This window comes from Cebus imitator, unplaced genomic scaffold (genome assembly GCF_001604975.1).
Source record: "Cebus imitator isolate Cc_AM_T3 unplaced genomic scaffold, Cebus_imitator-1.0 Scaffold11, whole genome shotgun sequence".
NCBI classification, from domain to species: Eukaryota; Metazoa; Chordata; class Mammalia; order Primates; family Cebidae; genus Cebus; species Cebus imitator.
Genome location: NW_016107326.1, coordinates 4,324,500 through 4,346,855, shown reverse-complemented (window position 1 = coordinate 4,346,855; position 22,356 = coordinate 4,324,500). Strand labels below are relative to the sequence as shown.

The window sequence follows — 22,356 nt, the reverse complement described above, 5'->3', positions numbered from 1 at the left end:
GGCCTGAGTGACAGCGCTCTGCACCAATCGCTGTCCCGGAATTTTACGCGCTCCTCCTCCAGGCGTCGGGAAGACGCTGCACTTCCCAGGCCCCACCTGCCGCGGCTCGGGTTCCGAGCCCACAGCTCACCGCCGGCGCCCGGGCGCTGCCGAGGCCCAGGGCGCGCCCGATTGGCGTCTGCCAGTGCCAAGGCTGTGCTGCCGACGCAGCCGAGGCGCCAGAGGCGGACGCCGGGCCTCGGGGCCGCTGCCCTCGCTTTCTCTTCGTTGTTGCGGACGCCTTCCGCTCAGGAGGCGCCCCGCGACCGGCGCGATGAGTGCCAACGAGGACCAGGAGGTGAGCTCCCCACCCACCCCCGGCTCAGGGCCCTCTCCCGGCGCGGGCGCGGCGCGGAGCCCCGGGCCCTGGTGAGACCTGATGCCCGGACTAGCGGCCCGGCGTGGGTGCCCCGAGTTCACTGGCGTCTCATCCAAGCGCGTGTGAATGGGCAGGAGTCCGCCTCTGCCTCTGTTCCACCCTCATTTTTCATTTTTGCAAACCCGGGAGTCTCCCCAGTTTCCTTAATAACAGGGATGAGCGTCCTTGGTGCACGACCCAGTGCTCTTGGCTCTCCTTGAATCCCATGTATTTAGTGCCTGTTTACTGAGTTTTGCTGATCACCTTTAAATTTTAGTCTGGTCACCTTTTAATCTCTTGGCTAGTGGAGAGCTGAGTTGGTTACATTTCTGATGGAAGAAAGTGACGCTAGTCGTGCCTCTGGTTTCTGTCCATATTGTTTGCTGAAATCTTTTACCCATCTGTCTGTTTTAAGCATTCATGTACCACTTGAATTTATGTTTCATGCCCAGATATTTCCTTGTGAGTTGCCATTTTGACATTGAATCATGTACCATTAGAGTTGGGCCGGTGCCACAGACCATCTGTAGGGGAACCTTCTAACTTTGATAGGTGGGTAGATGAGGAGAAGTCCACAAAGGTAAAGTAGTAGCCCAGGGCCACACAGTGAGTACGTGGTAGAGTAGGGACTAGCAACCAAGTTTTATTGGGTGGTAGAAAAGTAGTAGTTCACTGTTAATTTAGAATATAATGCTTCACTTTTTTTTCTTTGAGATGGAGTTTAGCTCTTGTTGCCCAAGCTGGAGTACAGTGGCGCGGTCTTGGCCAACCTCCAAAGTTCAAGTAATTCTCCTGCCTCAGCCTCCCGAGTAGCTGGTATTACAGACTTACAGGCATGTGCTACCACGCCCGGCTAATTTTTTGTATTTTTAATAGAAACGAGGTTCCACCATGTTGGCCAGGCTGGTCTCGAACTCCTGGCCTCAGGTGATCTGCCCACCTCGGCCATCCAAAGTGCTGGGACTACCGACATGAGCCACAGCGCCCGGCCCTGAAACTTAATCATTTTTATGTGATAAATGTAATACAATCTCTGGATTGGAAGTTAACCTTTAAAGGACCCAAAGTCCAACAAGCTAGCTAGTTGATACCTGAATCTCTTCTAAAATATTCTTGCCAGGTGAATTTCTGAGTCAGTGCATTAATAGCCTTGTCTCCCTGCAAAGCAAAGAACATACAGTCTAATGTTTCTCAGAGTCCACTACCTTAGAACCATTTAGATGGTTGCCAGAAAACTGCTGCCCGCACTCCACCCCAGACCTACTGAATCAAAATGTCTGTGGTGAGCCCAGGAATCTCCACTGTAACAAGAAAATTTCGTTCTTTTTTCAGATGACTGGTGTTCTGATCTTTGAAGATAGATTCCTGCCAAGTTTTTCAGACCTCTTCTCAGATGAAATGATTCTTTTCAGCTTTTCTTCATACATCCATTCTTTAATTTCTTCACTATCCTGGAATCACGTGTCTGTGGACAGATTTGATTTTTTTTAATGCCCTGTTTCAGAGTTGTGGCATCATACTGTTTTGTCTAGTTAAATTTACTGTCAACTAAAACCTTTTAAGTGCTTTACACAAAGCAGTTTGTCTTTCATCTTCTTTTTTTTTTTTGAGACAGAGTCTCGCTCCTGTTGCCCAAGCTGGAGTGCCATGGCACGATCTCAGCTCACCGCAACCTCCGCCTCCCAGGTTCAAGCAATTCTTCTGCCTCAGCCTCCCAAGTAGCTGGGATTACAGGCGCACACCACCACACCTGGCTAATTTTTTGTATTTTTAGTAGAGATGGGGTTTCTCTATATTGGTCTGGTTAGTCTTGAACTCGGCTGGTCGTGAACTCCCAACCTCAGGTGATCCGCCTGCCTTGACCTCCCAAAGTGCTGGAATTACAGGCGTGAGCCACCACGCCTGGCCTTGTCTTTCGTCCTCAACTTTTATATTTAGATATCTAAGTATTAATACAAATTCTACTTACCCTGCTAAATTTCATCATTAGCTTGCTTTTCAAAGACTTTTTGGATTCTTATTCTGCCATCAGCATTATTCATTATCCCAACAAATTATCATCCACAAATTTAATAAACTTGCCTTCTATTTTTGTTCCTGTCTAAATCATTAATTAAAATATAGCAAAGGATTAGGGACAGAAGGAGTAATACTATATTTTGGGTAAGGTTATTTGTTCCAATCTAATCTTCGTTATTTCTTGAATCCAGCTTGAATTTCTGTATTTTTTTTTCTGTAAAGGTAGCAAGGGAAACTTGTGGAGCCTTGCTGAAATCAATATAGTCTGTATTTTATGCCTTTCTTCATTGTGCCAATCAAGTTTCCCTTTCTAAGAAGGGTATTTCTTGTTTTCCATATGCTTCCTAGGTCTTGGGGACTATTCCTTACTCTCCCAGTTCCTCACACACTATTTCTCTAGTAATTTCTTTTTGCTGCTGTTGTTGTTGTTGAGATGGAGTCTCGCTCTGTAACCCAGACTGTAGTACAGTGGCGCGATCTCGGCTCACTGCAACCTCCGCTTCCGGGGTTCAAGCGATTCTCCTGCCTCACCCTCCCGCTTAGCTGGGATTACAGGTGCGCATCACCACGCCTGGCTAATTTTTGTATTTTTAGTAGAGATGGGGTCTCACCCTGTTTACCAGGTTGATCTGTAATTCCTAGCCTCAGGTGATCCGCCTGCCTCAGCCTCTCAAAGTGCTGGGATTACGGGCAAGAGGTACCACGCACGCGCAGTGGATTACAGGCGTGAGCCACCACGCACGCGCAGCCAATAATTTCTATTCTAAAATTTTGACCGTAGATCAAGCCCACTTTCACCGTCTTTACTTTGTAGAGTTCTTGAAAATTCAAACGTGGACCCAAGTGCAGTCTTTCTTCTTTTCTCAGATACTCATCAGTGATCGCAGTGATGAACTTCTCAGTCGTAATACCAAAATGTTCTAAGAACAATGCCCAAGCAAGGATTACTAGTTACGTTTTCTCTGACAGTCCTTGATCTCATCTTGGGTAGATACTTGTCAAGCTTTTTCTTAAAGTTATTTTTCCTGCCTTTAGATGTTTCTTAAACCTTTGTATCACTCTATGGGAAGGATTACAAATAAAAGGAGTGGATGTAAATAATAGGAAAGTATTGTTTTTTATAGTTCTCATCTCCAGGTTTAATGCTCTTTACACCCAGGTTCCTCTTTAGCAGAGTGCTAAGAGCACTTGCTCTGGAGTGGCTTAAACTGAGACTTCTTGCCTCCCTAGTAGGAAGTAGAAAATAATAGGACCTCTTGACAGGGTTGATTTGAGAAGTCAGTCCAATAATACATTGCATAATCTTAGCAGTGCCTGACATAGAGTTTTAAAGTATCATTGGTAGTAATATTGCCATGTGTGCTGAATGCATGTATACGGTAAGTATCTAAGCTTGTGTAAGTTAGTCAAGTTTTACATAGTTGAGTAGGTTTGAATGAGAAAGTAAAGACCCTCTATTTCTAATTCATTTGTACCACTAAACAAAACTCATTCAATTCTTTATTTCAGATGGAACTAGAAGCATTACGCTCTATTTATGAAGGAGATGAAAGTTTCCGGGAATTAAGTCCAGTTTCTTTTCAATATAGGGTAAGACATGGCATGAATAAGAGCACTTACAACTTTGCTAGAAAAGACTAAAAGTGGCTAAAAATGCTTATTTTGTTTTTTAAACTTGTTTGAATTTATTATGTCAGTATTTTCTATAGCGTTTAAATGGAAACATCACCCTCACATCAGTCATTTTTAATGTTTGAAAACTTAATTCAGAAACTTTTTTTTTTTTTTTTTTTTTTTTGAGACGGAGTTTCACTCATGTTACCCAGGCTGGAGTGCAATGGCGCAATCTCGGCTCACCGCAACCTCCGCCTCCTGGGTTCAGGCAATTCTCCTGCCTCAGCCTCCTGAGTAGCTGGGATTACAGGCACGCGCCACCATGCCCAGCTAATTTTTTGTATTTTTAGTAGAGACGGGGTTTCACCATGTTGACCAGGATGGTCTCGATCTCTTGACCTCATGATCCACCCACCTCGGCCTCCCAAAGTGCTGGGATTACAGGCTTGAGCCACCGCGCCTGGCCCAGAAACTTTTTAAAAACCAGGATAGGGCTGGGTGTGGTGGCTCACACCTATAATCCCAGCACTTTGGGAGGCCAAGGTGGGTGGATCACAAAGTCAAGAGTTCAAGACCAGCCTGACAAAAACTCTGTTTCTACTAAAAATACAAAAATTAGCTGGGTGTGATGTTGCGAGCCTGTAGTCCTGGCTACTAGGGAGGCTGAGGCAGGAGAATTGCTTGAGCCTGAGGGACACAGGTTGCAGTGAGCAGAGATTGTGCCACTGCCCTCCAGCCTGAGCATCAGAGCGAGAGTCCATCTCAAAAAAAAAAAAAAAAAAACCAGGATAAACTTGTTTTTATTGTACCAGAATCATAAGACATTAGAAATGGAAAAAAACCTTAAAAATTATGTAATCCTATCTTTAACATAAAATAGTAACCGTATTTTATTTTGTAAATAAGTCATATAAACCTTTTATTCAAATGATCATAAGTAGCCCGGGCACGGTGGCCCACACCTATAATCTCAGAACTTTGAGAGGCTGAGGCGGGCAGATCACCTGAGGTCGGGAGTTCATGACCGGCCTGGCTACCATGGTGAAACCCTGTCTCTATTAAAAATACAAAAATGAGCCAGGCATGTGGTACACACCTGTAATCCCAGCTACGTGGGAGGCTGAGGCAGGAGAATCATTTGAACTTGGGGGCGGAGATTGCAGTGAGCCGAGATGGCGCCACTGCACTCCAGCCTGGGCTACAGGGTAAGACTCCCTCTCAAAAAAAAAAAGGAAAAAAGAAAAAAAAAAAACACAAATAATTAGAAGTAACAGAATGGGAAAGTTTTTTTTGTAAAAGATTTACAGTTATTATTAACATTGTCACAGTTAAAACTAAACTGTATGAGAAATGTTCCTTATGCATGATTGATGCATAACCATCACAGAAAATAAGCTTCTTGTCTGAATTCACTTTCAAGCTTAACAGTCTTTCCACCACCTCCAAGTATATAATAACGAGGGGACCTCAAATGCCCAAAGTCAACAGTGGAGCTAAGTCCTAGGCCCTTCTATTTGAATCCAGTTGCTACTCTCTCCTTAGCAAATGGGAGGCTGAGAATTTCCCTATACTTTCCTAAATGTCTCTATTCACAGTGGCAATGATTTAGAGCACGGTATGCAGAATGCTCAAGGACATTTTTATGTATTGTAAGATGGACACTGACGTGACTCATAGGATGGATTTAAGAAGAATGAGACATGAGATGAGGAGGCAGAGGGTCTGGCGTAAAGTTCTGCCCGTGTCCTAAGTCTGACCCCAGTTCTTGCACGGAATGGTCTGGTAGCCTCCTGGTTGACTTCCCTGGTTAAGTACAGTCTTTAGCCCTTGTATGCCACCATTAGTCCTCCAGCAGTGCTAGTTGGCTTTCTGAAACATTTAAGTCGTCATCCCATTCTCTTGTTTAAAAAGGCTTCTCCATGGATTCCTCTTGCCTATTAAGTGAGGACTAAAGTTTTTCACTGGACACTCTAAATCCTCCTGTTTGTTTCTGTCTCTCCAAACTTTCCCCTCCACTCACATCCCTTAGACGTAATGGGCTGTTACATTTTCCCCTATGTGTTTGCATCTGGTACTATGCTTTTGAGCACATTGTTTGATCCTTCCCTCACCTCATGTCTGTTATCTCTCCGCTTCTCCTTTAAGGCCTAACTCAAGCCTCCTCTGGGACATGGTAATATCTGGGCCACGTCTCCTGTTTCTGCCCCAACTTTGAATCAGAATTAACTATTCGCCATTTCTTCATACTTTGTTCTGTTACCCTTGAACTGTCATTCATACTGCAGTTTTATAAGTTACATAAATGTCTTGAAGATAAGAATGGCCTTGCCTCTATCTTTGCATCTTCAGTACCCAGCACAGGGTGAGGCATGTGATAATTTATTCCTAAATGCACCGTGAGTAAGGACGCAGTGATTGCCTAAGTGGGTAACTTTTATCACTTTTTAACTACCTATATTTGAAACATAAACAAAGCCTATGACATCTGTTATCGCAAGTAATCCTTATCAAGGTATTTCAGCGGATCCCTACATTTATTTGGTCTTATTTCTGAGCCTGGCCTTATATTTGTAAGAGTGTGGTTGAGGGTGAAGGGGTAGGGGTGAAAAATTAGAGGTCAGAAAATAAAGGTAAATTAGGTAATAATTTGGGGTGAAAATTTTGTAAATCTTACTGCTGTTGTTTAAGAATAAGTATTTTTACAAGCAGCATATATATTAAAAATAATACAGACAAGGCTGGGCATGGTGGCTCACACCTGTAATCCTAGCACTTTGAGAGGCCAAGGCAGGAGGATCATTTGAGCTCAGGAGTTCAAGACCAGCCTGACCAACATAGTGGGACCCCGTCTCTATTCTTAAAAAGCAAAAAATATAGGCTGGGTATGGTGGCTCACGCCTGTAATTTCAGCACTTTGGGAGGCCGAGGCGGATGGATCACCTGAGGTCAGGAGGTCGAGACCAGCCTGGCCAACATGGTAAAATCCCGTCTCTACAAAAATACAGAAAATTAGCTGGGTGTGGTGGTGGGCATCTGTAATCCCGGCTACTTGGGAGACTGAGGCAGGAGAATCACTTGAACCCGGGAGGTGGAGATTGCAGTGAGCCGAGATCACGCCACTGCACTCCAGCCTGGGTGACAAGAGAGAAAACCCTGTCTCAAAATAAATAAAAATTTTAAATAATAATAATAAAGAGGAGATTAGCATAACCCTTTGCAAGGATGAGATGTTGATTCATGAATCATTCTAGAAAATCACCATTTTGCAACCACCAGTATGATAATTGATTCATTTAAGCACTGTTCACTCAAGGGTTTTAGCCTTTTGGTGAAAGGTGGTCTAGAAACAAGATATTCATGCAGTTTTGTTGTGTTACCCCACAGATGATGATGATTTTTTTATAGAGACAGGGTCTTGCTATGTTGCCCAGGCTGGTCTCCAATTCCTGGCCTCAAGTGATTCACCAGTGTTGGCCTCCCAAAGAGCTGGGATTACAGACATGAGCCACCTCACCCAGCAAGATTATTCGTTAATTACAAAGTGAAAATGTTTATGTGGAAGAGATCTGGAGATCACCTTAACCATGTGGTCAATCTTAGTGTCACCAATGATGATTCTGGAAGATCTTGTGTGCCTCCTTAAGTGATACTATGGGAAGATGCCGCATCACCTCTGTAGTTTCCTTACCAAAAATGTTTAATTTGAATCTGAACAGAGAAAACAATCAGTTCAGATCTGGGGACATAATATAAGAAAATTAGCCTGTATTCTTTTTGGTGGCTTAAAAGACAGGGGAAGGCTGGCAGTGGCTCACGCCTGTAATCCCAGCACTTTGGGAGGTTGAGGCAGGAAGATCACATGAGCTCAGGAGTTCGAGACCAGCCTGGACAACATAGGGAGACCTTGTCTCTGCAGAAGATTTTTTGAAATTATCCTGGCATGGGGTACACACCTGTAGTTCCAGCTACTGTAGTGGCTGAGGTGGGAGGATTTCTTTTTTTATTTTATTTTTTTACTTTTGCCAGAGTCTTGCTCTGTCACCCAGGCTGGAGTGTGGTGGCACGATCTCAACTCACTGCAACCTCTGCCTCCTGGGTTCAAGTGATTCTCCTGCCTCAGCCTTCCTAGGTGCGTACCACAACACCCAGCTAATTTTTGTATTTTTTAGTAGAGACGGAGTTTCACCATGTTGGCCAAGCTGGTCTTGAACTTCTGACCTTAAGTGATCCACCCACCTTGGCCTCCTAAAGTGCTGGGATTACAGGCATGAGCCACTGCACCCAGCCCAAGGTGGAAGGATTTCTTAAGCCCAGTAGGTCCAGGTTGCAGTGAGCCGTGATTGTGCCACTGCACCCTAGCCTGGGCGATAGAGTGAGACCCTGTCTAAAAAAAAAAAATGCAGGGGAGAGGGCTGGGGACTGTTCTAAATTAAAGCAGAATAAAGAGGCATAACAACCCAGTGCCATCCATGACCCCTCAATGGATTATGGATTTGTGGGTTGGGGTCAAGTCTTTTAAAGGATACTTTAGATATGATAGGGTAGTTTTTAATATGGTTTATCTATTAGGTAGTATTTTTGTACCAATGTTGAATTTCTTGGGTGTGATAATGATCTTGTGGTTATGAAGACTATCCTTTTCTTAAGATTCTTAACTGAAACATTGAGGAAAGTTCATTACTTTTAAGTGTTTCAGCAAAAACCAAAGGGGAAAAACCCTGTTGGGAGAGTGGAGGTTGATTCTGTGCGGAAAGGGGGTAAGATAAAGTAAATGCTGCAGGAAGTGTTTGGTGAATAAGATGAATGTCAGTGAGTGTTCATTATACTGTTTCAGTTTTTCTTTACGATTAAAATTATTTAAATAAAAAGTTGGAGGCCGGGCGCGGTGGCTCACGCCTGTAATCCCAGTACTTTGGAAGGCCGAGGCGGGTGGATCACGAGGTCAAGAGATCGAGACCATCCTGGTCAACATGGTGAAACCCCGTCTCTACTAAAAATACAAAAAATCAGCTGGGCATGGTGGCACATGCCTATAATCCCAGCTACCCAGGAGGCTGAGGCAGGAGAATTGCCTGAACTCAGGAGGCGGAGGTTGCGGTGAGCCGAGATTGCGCCGAGCCGAGATTGCGCCATTGCACTCCAGCCTGGGTAACAAGAGTGAAACTCCGTCTCTAAATAAATAAATAAATAAATAAAAAGTTGGCAGAACAAAAAAGAAAAGATGTCTTTATTCAGAAATTGTTATTCATCTGAAGGCATTCCTTTCCCTTAGCCTTTGCCTTTGCCTTCCTTCTCAGTTTTATATTTCATTTTCTGATCTCTTGGGGTTGTGCCTCTTGGGATTTAGCAGTCGTGTAACTTAAGACAAAGATGAGGTATGTCGAGTTTGTGAATTATTTTTGTCTGTTCTCTTTCTATATCCCATGAGCAAGTTGATGTTTTATTTTAATCCTCAGAAAACTGGTGAAAACACTAAAAAATACCTAAGATGTAGGCGTGGTACTAGAAAAGCTGGTAGGCTGGTTAGGGACAAGATGTGGGCATACTGAACCTATTAAGACATAATAGGACTAAATTAAAGTCAGACTGTCCTGAGACTCCCTTCATTCCTGCTCAGTCCTAGCCTGTACCCCTAGACTTTTCAAAATGTTACATTTCTGATCTGAGCATGAATATTGGAAAGAACTTACCCTTCTGAAGATTATAATTTGGTTTTCTGTCTTTTTATCACTTTTTACAAGCCTAAGATTTCCCCTTCTCTTCAGATAGGTGAAAATGGTGATCCCAAAGCCTTCTTAATAGAGATTTCCTGGACAGAAACATATCCCCAAACACCTCCAATTATATCTATGAACGCTTTTTTTAACAACAACATGTGAGTAGTGTTTTGTTTTTACTGCTTCTCATTTCCCTCTCAGCAAGGTATTTTTGTTGTGCACTGTAGATCATCAGCTGTAAAGCAGAGTATATTAGCCAAACTACAGGAAGCAGTAGCAGCTAACCTGGGAACCGCTATGACCTATACGTTGTTTGAATATGCCAAAGACAATAAAGACCAATTCATGGAGAACCACAATCCCATCAATTCCACAGTGAGTATGTGATTTTTTTTTTTTTTTTGCCGGATTCTTTTGTTGTTTTGGTTTTGCTCTGTAGTAATTCATTTGTACTAGTTAATATATATTCAAAATTGTAAGAAGGCTTTTGTTAAAATGAGAGTTACACCTGAGTTAAATAAGAACAACGAATTTCACATTTCTTCTATTTAACCTAGAAAATGATATTATAGTCTCTAGATTTTTACCCTTTATCAAAGACTAGAATACGTCTCATGCCTACCAAAACTGAGATATCATAGAACCTAGTATTTTTAATATTTGCCTCATCTCTTCATAAAGCTGAGACAGCTAAGGGATCTTAGGGATGCAATGCTAAAGTAGTAGGGAATTGCTTTCTCCATGAGGCTTGTCTTGTTGTAAATAGACTTGCCACAGTTCAGTTTGCAGATGTTGCAGCATGTGGAGGGAGGCTTTATTGAATAGAAAAAATGTTGTACTGTTATTTCCTGAATGGTTTTAGGAAATATTTCTTTCCTGACCTTAAGCATCTGTGTACGAGACCCCTTTGTACCACGTCATGCACTGAAAGACCTTCATTGGTTCATTAATTTAGTTTTGTCTTGTGAACCAAATGGGAAGCGTTTGGCAGCAAGGCTTGTCTTCAGTTAGAGTGGTTTTGGCTTTCACATTCCCAGCAGGACACAGAACCCTGAGAGGCAACTGGAGGAGCAGTAGAGGGTGGTAGCTAAGATCATGGACTCTGGGCCGGACCGCCTGGTCACATCACTGCACCACTTACCAACTCTGTGACTCTGAGCAAGTTCCTCAATCTCTCCATACTCAGTTCTTCATCTGTAAAATGGCTTATATAGCCTCTACCTCCTAAGATCATGGTGAGGATCAGATGTGTGGTATGTGGAAAACATTTGCAGCAATGCTCAGACCTAGAAAGCATTTTAAATTTTAGTTGTCATATACCCTGACTGCATTAACCCAAATGTCTTAAAATTTTTCTTCCGGGAACCAGGATGTTCTAGGGAGGTACATGTGATTTTTCTGAAGACATGTGTAAATTGCCAAACATTCACACTGAAAAACACCTCTGTAAAGAAAAGAAAGATTTTAATTAAATTTCCAAATAATAGCGAGTTAACTGAATTGTAAAACTACCTTGGAACCTCAGATCTTCAACATAACGCTGATAATCAGATCTTCCTTCCCAGGATTTTGGTTATAACAATTGAACTAATATTATGTCCTTTGATGTGCACTTTTAAAAGAGTGAAACCAATAATGTGTTCAGGGCAGTTGATTTGAAAAATGAATCATAATAATATAGGATTCTTTTATTCGTAAGTGTATAAATTATCAACCCATTTCAGGATGTAGCTGTATTTCCTGTAACAGGTTGTAAGGCATGAGGCTGAGAATTATTTCTTTTTTTTAGACAACGATAAGCAATATCATCTCAATTGAAACTCCTAATACAGCCCCATCAAGTAAGAAAAAAGACAAGAAAGAACAACTTTCAAAAGCCCAGAAGCGTAAGCTGGCAGATAAAACAGGTTTGTGTGTTTTTTTCTTTCTTTTTTCTATTTTTTCTTTTTTTTAGACAGAGTCTCGCTCTATTGCCCAGGCTGGGGTGCAGTGGCATGATAGCTAACTGCAGCTTCCACCTCCCAGGTTCAAGAGATTCTCCTGCCTTAACCTCCCAAGTAGCTGGGATTACAGATGCATGCAATTACACCTGGCTAATTTTTATATTTCTAGTAGATATGGGGTTTCACCATGTTGGCCAGGCAGGTCTCGAACTCCCGATCTCAGGTGATCTGCCTACCTCGGCCTCCCAAAGTGTTGGGATTATAGGCGTGAGCCACCACACCTGACCTTTTTTTTTTCTTTTATAACTCAGATAAATGGATGCTTTTTAGTGTGATATGGTGAATATATTTAGATTAATTCTGTACTTTTTATTCTTGAAACATTTGGGTCAGAGATCTTTTGGGTCACGTGTATATTTTCAACATACTAAGACTGAGGCTGAGACAGGAGAATCGCTTGAACCCAGGAGGCAGCATTTGTAGCAAGCCGAAATCATGCCACTGCACTTTAGCCTAGGCAACAACAGCAAAACTCTGTCTCAAAAAAATAAGAAAATACTTACTACGACTTCATCACAGGAGATCACCATTTGAAAAGAAAGTAACTGAGGGGCCAAGTAACTATAAATGAGTTTAGAGATTGAGGAACATTCAAATAGCCTACAAAAACGTGTTTTACCTGGAGCTCCGACATGATTGGGATTTTATTTGTTTACCTCTTTGGGAGGTGTGTGTTACTAAAAAATTTTTTGAAATATAGCTTTCATTTGAAATGAATACTGGTATACTATTAGATCTTAGTGTGATAAGTAATTTAACATTTTTGCCTATGGTTAACTTATTTATACAACAATGAGATTTAAGAATAGAATTCTCGGCTGGGCGCGGTAACATGCCTGTAATCCCAGCACTTTAGGAGGCCAAGGTGGGTGAATCACAAGGTCAGGAGTTCGAGACCAGCCTGGCCAACATGATGAAACCCCATGTCTACTAAAAATACAAAAAATTAGCTGGGCATAGTGATGGACGCCTGTAATCCCAGCTACTCGGGAGGCTGAGGCGGAGAATTGCTTGATCCCAGGAGGCACAAGTTGCAGTGAGCTGAGATCGCGCCACTGCACTGCTCTCCAGCCTGGTGGCACAGGGAGACTGTGTATCAAAAAAAAGAATAGAATTCTCTTGTTTTGTGTCCTAAATAAGAAACAAAAGTCCTTTAGAGATTATAAACTCCAGCTCATGTCAACAATGATATCTGATTACTTTTCATTATTTAACCTGAAACTTGCAAATTGATAATAGTCTGTAAACTTTTTCACAGTTAGGGGAAATGAGGACATTGTCACTTGTGCACTTGCGCATTTGTACTTACGTATCTATGTGTGCTACTAGTATAAGGTTAAAAAGTGTCTCTTGGCCGGGCGCGGTGGCTCAAGCCTGTAATCCCAGCATTTTGGGAGGCCAAGGCGGGTGGATCATGAGGTCAAGAGATCGAGACCATCCTGGTCAACATGGTGAAACCCCATCTCTACTAAAAATACAAAAAATTAGCTGGGCATGGTGGTGCGTGCCTGTAATCCCAGCTACTCAGGAGGCTGAGGCAGGAGAATTGCCTGAACCTAGGAGGCGGAGGTTGCGGTGCGCCGAGATTGCGCCATTGCACTCCAGCCTGGGTAACATGAGTGAAACTCCGTCTCAAAAAAAAAAAAAAAGCGTTTCAAAAAAGTGTCTCTTTACTGAGAAGAACCAACTCTTTTATTTTGGTGAGGGCCTTTTAAATGCCCTTTCTTTTGTAATGGAATGGCAGTTTTTTTGGTTTGTGTTTTGTTTAATGTCTGTCTGTGGCAAATAGCAGCTCTGTGTTTGTCCCCAAAATACATTTTTCAAATGGTAATGGTTTATGAAAAAAAAAAAAATCTAGGAATTCATTATACCTAATGTCAGAGCACCATTAAAGGATAAAAACAACCGAAGCAGTAAATTGTTAGCCATTACTTTCTGTTGTCTAGAATTTGGTTTCTCTCTCTTTGAACGTTGTAGCATCTCTATCAGTTAGGTACTATTGCTTTCATGCACGATGACCTACGATCACTCATTTCCATTTCATTACTATCTCCCTACCTTTATCTGTTTGATGATGTTCCCCTAAAGCCATTACCTTCCTATAATGACAGTATAGGAGTTTGTGACTTGGAGCTTTCTTTCTAAATAAAACTTTAATGGGACAGCCATGGCATATGATGATGTGCTCCTTTTAACCGGTAACCAGTGGGATATGATTCTTCTTGGCATGAAGGAGAAAAGAACCAGTATCATCTAAAATTGAGCTCCAGTAATATTGCTTCTCTCATATAAGTATCGTGGGTTAATTTCTTTTTCCCTAGCTGGAAAATTCATATAATGTACTTGTTTTGAGTGTTTCAAGTTTTGAAGGTTTCATAAAGTTGAGACATCTATGGCATACATTAAGCATAAAGGAAATCAGGCCATTTTTAAATTGAAGAATTTGTAGATAGTATTTGGTAAGCTATTCTTTGAATATTCTGTTGAAAGAATAAAAGCACTTTGTAAACTATTATAAGCTAATTTCCAAGCAATCCCAACAGATTAAAGCCCTTTTTAAAGAATGTTAGATTAAATAATGAATATTTTATCAGAGCATAGCAACTAATACATAAGTTAGCCAGCCTTCCTCTTAGTCTTGAAGCCAAGCCAGACATATGCTTGTTGGTCTTCCTGTCTTGAGCCTGGCTTCTGGATGTGAAATGCTAATTTATTAAACAGAACAGTGCAAGTTCTTTCTTGAATAAGCAATGACCTTAGATAAAGCAGAAGCTTCATGCAAATGCATGAAACTAATAAATGGATTAACTGCTCTTCTGGCATTGCCAACCCATCTCCGTATTTTCTTCCTTGCTTTCAGATTTTGTCTTGGATAGCAATATCGTAAATGTAAAAAAGGAATATACCTAAAATATTTTGCCAGTATTCCCGGAGAACAGTATTGATTCATAATGATAAACTGTTTTTCCAACTTAGTAATATGTATTTAAATTTTTGATCTATTTGTTGTGTATGATAGTGTAAAAATCTTATTTAGAATATTATAGAATATTAATTTAAAACTAGCTGGTTGGTCTTAGAAATAAAGTTACTATTTTTTAATCTTCTAGATCACAAAGGAGAACTTCCTCGAGGCTGGAACTGGGTTGATGTTGTGAAGGTATATAACATTTATATTCTAGTCTTTAAGCTTGTTATAATTGTTACCAGCAAATAATGAAATTCCTATGTTTTGTTTCCCTCTTCACAACCTTTGGAATTTACTGGGATGTCTGTTTCCTTTTTCACATTCAGCATGTAAGTATTGTTGAAAAACCTCTCACATTCTTCTCTTCCCTACTCTCAATTTTAGATATTCTTTTTTTAAAATGAAAAATTTACAGAAGTAAGTTATAACTACAATATAGTATGACTCTGTAAGTACATCTTAAGAATGCAGATGCGGCCGGGCGCGGTGGCTCACTGCTGTAATCCCAGCACTTTGGGAGGCCGAGGCGGGCGCATCATGAGGCCAGGATATCGAGACCATCCTGGCCATGGTGAAACCCTGTCTCTACTAAAATACAAAAAATTAGCCAGGTGTGGTGGTGTGCGCCTGTAGTCCCAAGCTACTCAGGATGCCGAGGCAGGGGAATAGCTTGAATCCGGGAGACAGAGGTTGCAGTGAGCCAAGATCGTGCCACTGCACTCCAGCCTGGCGAAAGAGCGAGACTCTGTCAAAATAAAAAAAAAAAAAAAAAGAATGCAGATGCATAGGGCGTGGTGGCTCATGCCTGTAATCCCAGCACTTTGGGAGGCCAAGGTGGTTGGATCACCTGAGATCACAAGTTCAAGACCAGCCTGGCCAACATGGTGAAACCCTGACTCTACTAAAAATACAAAAATCAGCTGGGCGTGGTGGCATGAGCCTGTAGTCCCAGCTACTCAGGAGGCTAAGGCATGAGAATCGCCTGAACCCAGGAGGCAGAGGTTGCAGTGAGCCAAGATCGTGCCACTGCACTCCAGCCTGGGTGACAGAATGAGCCTCCACCTAAAAAAATAAAAACTGGTTCTTTACCTGATGGGAAAGAAGAAAAAAAAAAATGAAGAATGCAGATGCTTAAATAAGACTCTAAGTTATCAACAATATATGGAAACTGAAGAAAACCAGACATGGAAAAGAGTGTTTTAATTTATTAGAAATTACTTTTTTGTTTTTTGTTTTTGAGACAGGATCTTGCCCTGTCACCCAGGCTAGCTGGTGGCATGATCACAGCGGCTCACTGCAGCCTCGACCTCCCAGGCTTAGGTGATCCTCAGCCTCCTGACTAGCTGGGATCAAAGGCATGCGCCACCATGCCCGACTAATTTTCTTATTATATGTAGAGACAGATATGTTGGCCAGGCCTGTCTCGACCTCCTGGGCTCAGGTGATTCTCCCACCTCAGCCTCACAAAGTGCTGGGATTACAGGCATCAGCCACCACACCTGGCCCCAGTTTTTGTGGGTTTTGTTAAGGACAGATCTTAAATGTAGTTGTTCATCATACCAAGAACAATTTTCTGTTTTCGTTTAAAATTGTTGCTTTCATTTTGAATTTTTCTGCCTACATGTCTCAAATTGTTCTTATATTAGCTGTAGTTTCAAATACGTTAAACTACTATTTAACACAGTAAATGAATTCTTTTTGTAGGACTTAATGAAATAAATTTTGCATTCCAGTTCATGCCACACCTCCTGTGAGAAGCATTTAATGTGATGCAAGGGTAGTTAAAGATTAGGGTTTTAGTGAGGACCCGCAGACACAGGGAACGTCCAAGCAGTGGATTCTTAAACCTTTTTGCTTTTTGTTTTGGGTTTTCTGTTGTTATTGTTGTTGTTGTTGTTTTTGAAGACAAGGTCTGGCTCTGTCGCCCAAGCTAGAGTGCAGTGGCGTGGACGTGGCTCACTGCAGCTGTGACCTTCCCGGAAATGCGATCCTCTCACCTCAGCCTCCCATGCAGCAGGGGCCGCAGGCATGTACCACCACACCCCTCTAAGTTTTTGCTTGTTTGTTTTTGAGACGCAGTCTCACTTTGTTGCTCAGGCTGGAGCGCAGTGGTGCAATCTCAGCTCACTGCAGCCTCCACCTTGAGTTCAAGGAATTCTCCTGCCTCAGCCTCCCGAGTAGCTGGGATTACAGGCATGTGCCACCACATCTGGCTAATGTTTTTGTATTTTAGGAGAAACGGGGTTTCACCATACTGGCCAGGCTGGTCTCAAACTCCTGACCTCAAGTGATCTGCCCACCTCGGCCTCCCAAAGTGCTGGGATTATAGGTGTGAGCCACTGTACTCGGCCTATTTTGTTAATTTTTGCTAGAGACAGGGTCTCCCTTTGTTGCCCACACTGCTGGTCCCATACTCCTGGGCTCAAGTGATCCTTCCACCGTGGCCTCCCAAAGTGCTGGGATTACAGGCATGAGCCACTGCTCATAGCTATTTTCTTTTTTTGTTTTGAAACCAAATCTTGCTCTGTCACCCAGGCTGGAGTGCAGTGACATGATCTCAGCTCACTGTACCTTCCCCTCCTGAGTTCAAGCAGTTCTTGTGCCTCAGCCTCCCAAGTAGCTGGGACTATAGGCTCATGCCACCACACCAGGCTAATTTTTGTATTTTTAATAGAGATAGGGTTTCACCATGTAGACCAGGCTGGTCTCAAACTCCTGGCCTCAAGTGATGCCCCTGCCTCTGACTCTCAAATTATTTGTATTACAGGTGATAGCCACCATGTCCAGCCCTGGCCATTTTCTTAAACTTTATTTTAAAGCCAGCTGTTTGGTCCATGGAATGCATTTTCTATTGAAGCTTCAAAATAATCTTTGTGCTTCTAGTAACTGGTACAAAAACATTTCCTGGGAATGGGGCCTTAAGGGACAATTGGAAGAAACACACTATTTCTTCCTCCCCTATATAAGATGCTTGTATGAGTGAAGCCTCTCTGGCATTCTCTCATTTTCCCAGGCCCTTCTCCACCGATGCTTGATGGATACTTCATGTTGTCCTACGTGTACTAATATATAGCCTAACCAGCTAAATCCATTCTTTCCTCCAAGTGTGCTATGCTCCAGAATGAACAATTTGCTTTTTTTTTTTTTTTTTGGAGATGGAGTTTTAGTCTTGTTGCCCAGGCTGGAGTGCAATGGTGCCATCTTGGCTCACTGCAACCTCTGCTTCCTGGGTTCAGGCGATTCTCCTGCCGTAGCCTCTAGAGTAGCTGGGATTACAGGCATGCGCCACCATGCCCAGCTAATTTTGTATTTTAAGTAGAGACAGGGTTTCTCCATGTTGATCAGGCTGGTCTTGAACTCCCGACTTCAGGTGATCCGCCCACCTCGGCCTCCTGAAGTGTTGGGATTACAGTTGTGAGCCTCCATGCCTGGCCAGAATGAACAATTTTCTTAGTCAAAATGTTGCCTCTCTCAGTGCAGCTCTAAGCTGAAAGTGAGAAGAAAAAGAATCTGTTCTAAAGATGTTGATAGTGCTCCTCCTTCCCTAGCTCCAGAAGCTTTTATTTTTCAGTCCTTGTTAATATAAATGGAATTACAATTTGTAACAAAGAGTAAAATTCAAATTATCCAGTAATCTTGGGAGGTGAAAGAGTTCTTTTTTTTTTTTTTTTTTTTTTGAGACAGAATTTTCCTCTTGTTGCCCAGGCTGGAATGCAGGGGCGCGAGCGATCTCAGCTCACCGCAACCTCTGCCTCCCATGTTCAAATGATTCTCTTGCCTCAGCCTCCCAAGCAGCTGGAATTACAGGTGCTTGCCACCACACCTGCTACTTTTTGTATTTTTTAGTGGAGATGGGGTTTCACCATGTTGGCCAGGCTGGTCTTGAACTCCTGACCTCAGTTAATCCACCTGCCTTGACCTCCTAAACTGCTGGGATTACAGGCATGAGCCACCGTGCCCAGCCTGAAAGAAGATATTTTTTAAGGAGGTTACTACCTAGACATAATTTGGTCTCTGAATCTATTATGCTAAGCTAGTGGTTTCCAACTGTGGGCTTTGGACCCCTGGGAGGTCCCTGAGACTCTCTTAGGGAGTATGCAAGATCAAAACTATTTACATAATAATGCTAACATGATGTGTGCCCTTTTAACCCTTTTTTTTTTTTTTTTTGAGACACAGTCTCACTCTGTTGCCCAGGCTGGAGTGCAATGGTCCAATCTTGGCTGACTGCAACCTCCGCCTCCCAGGTTCAAGCAATTCTCCTGCCTCAACCTCCCAAGTAGCTGGGATTACAGGCGCCCGCCACCACACCCAGCTAATTTTTGCATTTTGAGTAGAGACAGTGTTTCACCATGTTGGCCAGGCTGGTCTCAAACTCCTGACCTCAAGTGATCCACCTGCCTCAGCCTCCCAAAATGCTGGGATTACCAGCTCAAGCCACCATTCCCAGCCTTAACCCATTTTCTTATGAATCTTTTCTGGTGTTTCCAGAGGATGCATGACATTTGATGATGCCATCACTAATACTCTTAAAGCACTAAGAGAATGTGTGCTTGTATATTCTTGTGTTTGCCAGAATTTTCTCAGTTAATAGGTTGAGGATGTGTGTATTAACCCAGATCGTTGTAAGTACTTCTACTGTGTTCTTAGTACTTCTGCTGTGCTGCTGTTAGCTGTCTTCCATTATACCTGATTTACTGTTGAAGCATATTTGTGAGAAGCCAGCCATCTTCCACTGAAATAGATAATAAAGAGATTTGGTGGGACATGGTGGCTCACACCTGTAATCCCAGCACTTTGGGAGGCTTAAGCGGGAGGATTGCTTGAGCCCAGGAGTTCAAGGCCAGCTGGGAAACTTGGTGCGAATCCCTCTCTACAAAAAGTTTAAAATTTTTAAGAGTGTGAAGAGGTCCTTGGGCCAAAATATTTGAGAACCAGCACCTTTAGTAGCTTCTGCTTTTCATGGCTTCCCACACTCTCTGGAGTCCCTGGAGTTGTTGGGTACAGTAATCTTTCTCATGGGGCACTAGTCTAATCAGAATCGCCTTGCTATTTTATCTGCCCCTCTTACCCCAAATTTGCCAACCCCTACCAAAGATTTTTCTCAGAAAAAAATTGCAACACAAAAATAAGACTCTTATCATGTTTTCAAAACTATAAGAATGTGTTGTCTGGTTAAGATGGTAAATCTTATATTACTTATTATTTTTATTTGACCACAATTTAAAATTATTTTTTTAAAAATGTTAAAAGAATGTATGATAGAAAACAAGAACTAGAAGAATGTCATTCGTTTTATAAATGGTACCTTCTGTTTGTATATTCTTGTTTCCAGTTTATTTCCTAAGAAGCTTCAAGAGTCCCACTCACCCACACACCTGCCACCCTTGTTCTGTTGAGTTTAGATTTTTGTCAAGGTTGTGTTTTGAAAACTGCTTGAATTAGCTGAGCTAGAAGTTGAAAAGTGTGATAAAAGCTATAGGTGATTTAAGTTACTTGTAACTTGTTGCCTATAGTTTATTTAATTTTGATACTCCATGGAAATAATGAACTCAGAAAATACTGCTTAAACTTGTTGACTATTTTCTGTTTTTTGTTTTTTTTTTTATAGTTAAGCAAAACTGGCTCTAAGGATGATGAGTAGCACTTGGAATTTGAGACGAAGAAAGAGCATTCTTTAAAAAGTAAACTGGGTTCAAAATCTTCCATTGCTATTTTCTGGTATTGAGGTGGCTTTTTATAAAACACAAATTTTTGTATGTTTCTTACATTAAAAATGTTGTAAGTTGAAAGTTCATGAAGAGATCTGGTTATATTAAATTATTTTCACAAACTTGCCTTAATAAAAGGTGAAAATGTTACTGTTTAGTGTACTTTATGAAGCCTCTTGAGCTTTGTAAATGGACAGGCATGGGTAATAAGAATCAGTGTTAATTTATATGCTCTTATCCTGGTGGATGTGATATTTTCTTAAAGGAGTATGAAGCCTTTTTCAAACCATCACCCCAGTGGAGCAGAGTACTAAATGAATAATTACTCCATAGTGCAATCCATATTAATAGTCTTCTCATCTTACATAAAGTCTTCATTTCTTCTTTTGCTTAATTACTGAACCATAAATTGCTTCAGAGAAATTCAAATGCTGGTATTTGAACTTTATTCATGATATTCTTTGCAGTTTCTTTTAATTTTTGAAAGGTGAACTGCTTCCCTTGAATAAATTAATATCTATTTACACTTTTGATTTGGATCAAGATGTTTGATCATGAGTGCTTTGAATGATATGTGGAATAGGAGAATATGAAAACAAATCTGCCAAATACACTAGAAAGCATTGTAATAAGAAATGCTGGCTCTCACTTAAAACATTCTCTTTTGCATATACCAGGATGGGAGTAAAAGATGCCTTAATATTTAATTTTTGTATTGTTGGAGACATTGATTTTAATAAAATCCTATTTATCTGCTGTTGTGTGCTTTTAGTTGTTGGATAACTGGGGTCTCCTAAATGGTTCAACATAAAACTACATTTCAAGTCTTTTTTCTTTTTGGAGTGTCTTTTCAAGTACTCAAATGTATTTTGCAACCTGAGCATCTTTTTAATCATATACGTGGGAGTCTTTTAAATGCTCAACTGTTATACGTGCTTGATTTAAAAAAAAAAAAAAATAGAGGAAACTATTGGTCTAGTTGTACCAAGAAAAGTTTCTGATGTTTGTGTGTGTTGTACAGTGATTTTGTATATGTGCCCAGCTTTAAGAATACATAAAACTACTGTTATATGTGGTAGGGAGATTGTTAGCTTCTCAAGTTACACCTGTGCTTGGGTCTGAGTTTTTATAGAATAATACTCGTTTAAAGAAGTTAAGAGCAGTTTGTTGTATCCGTGGTTTTTACTGGTTAACTGACTTCAGCTAAATAGTTTGAATTATAGAGTAAGTATAATTACAGCGAAGAAGTTAATCTCATTTTCAAAAGCCGAATCACATTTTATTTCTTGAATTAATATAGAGCAAAACATGATAAAATTCAGGGCAACTGGAATTCGCCAACTTTTGTTTCAGGGTTGTATGTGGGTAGTGTCTGTTGTATTGGTTTGTTTTTTTGTTTTTGAAGAAACATCTGCTAGTGGAATAAAATACTTGGTTTTGCTCTGAGGATTCTGAAATTGTTCAGGCTTATTATGGCTCATAGATTACAGAGAATGATGCTAGTTACATGCCAATGAACTATTTTTACTCTTTTTATATGAAATGTACAAATTTCTAGGGGTGGTGGTGACGGTGGTGCCTCTTATTTCCTTATGTGAAACACTTGAACAGTCTCATCAATATTGCCGTCATCCGTTTAACACGCCCAGTATATTTTCTCAATGTCTGTCTACTTAAATTTTGTGGAGCATCACAATTCGTAAGCAATAAAGTCTGAATTATACATGGTGATTTTTCTGCACGTTTTATTTCAAATCACTTCAGAGAGAATTGTTGATTTTATAAATCTGCATAGCCTTATGGTGTAAGATGTAACCCTCCTCCTAGAAACTATTCAAAATGTTGGATTAAAAAATGTTTTTCAAATGAGCTCACAGAAGATAAGAAATGCCCAGAGTCTAAAAAATTCAGTGGAAGTTGGAACGTA

General features: G+C 41.3%; 1 protein-coding gene across 5 annotated transcripts; it reads left to right on the top strand.

Annotated features, from left to right (window-relative positions):
• Positions 1-42: 42 nt before the first annotated feature.
• Positions 43-22,154, top strand: RWDD4 (RWD domain containing 4). 5 transcript variants are annotated; one of them, XM_037746069.1, is made up of 9 exons: positions 43-123; positions 156-337; positions 3,926-4,006; positions 9,796-9,905; positions 9,975-10,122; positions 11,537-11,654; positions 14,861-14,910; positions 19,792-19,869; positions 20,328-22,154. In XM_037746069.1, exons 2-9 carry the CDS (start codon positions 314-316, stop codon positions 20,331-20,333), a joined length of 615 nt encoding a protein of 204 aa, XP_037601997.1. In that variant the 5' UTR covers positions 43-123; positions 156-313; the 3' UTR covers positions 20,334-22,154. The 5 variants fall into 5 exon arrangements, with proteins under 5 accessions (XP_037601997.1, XP_017404997.1, XP_017405016.1 ...); XM_017549508.2 differs by having other exon boundaries at positions 54-337; XM_017549527.2 differs by lacking the exon at positions 19,792-19,869 and adding an exon at positions 15,045-15,047 and having other exon boundaries at positions 54-337; positions 20,330-22,154.
• The last annotated feature ends 202 nt before the right edge of the window (positions 22,155-22,356 follow it).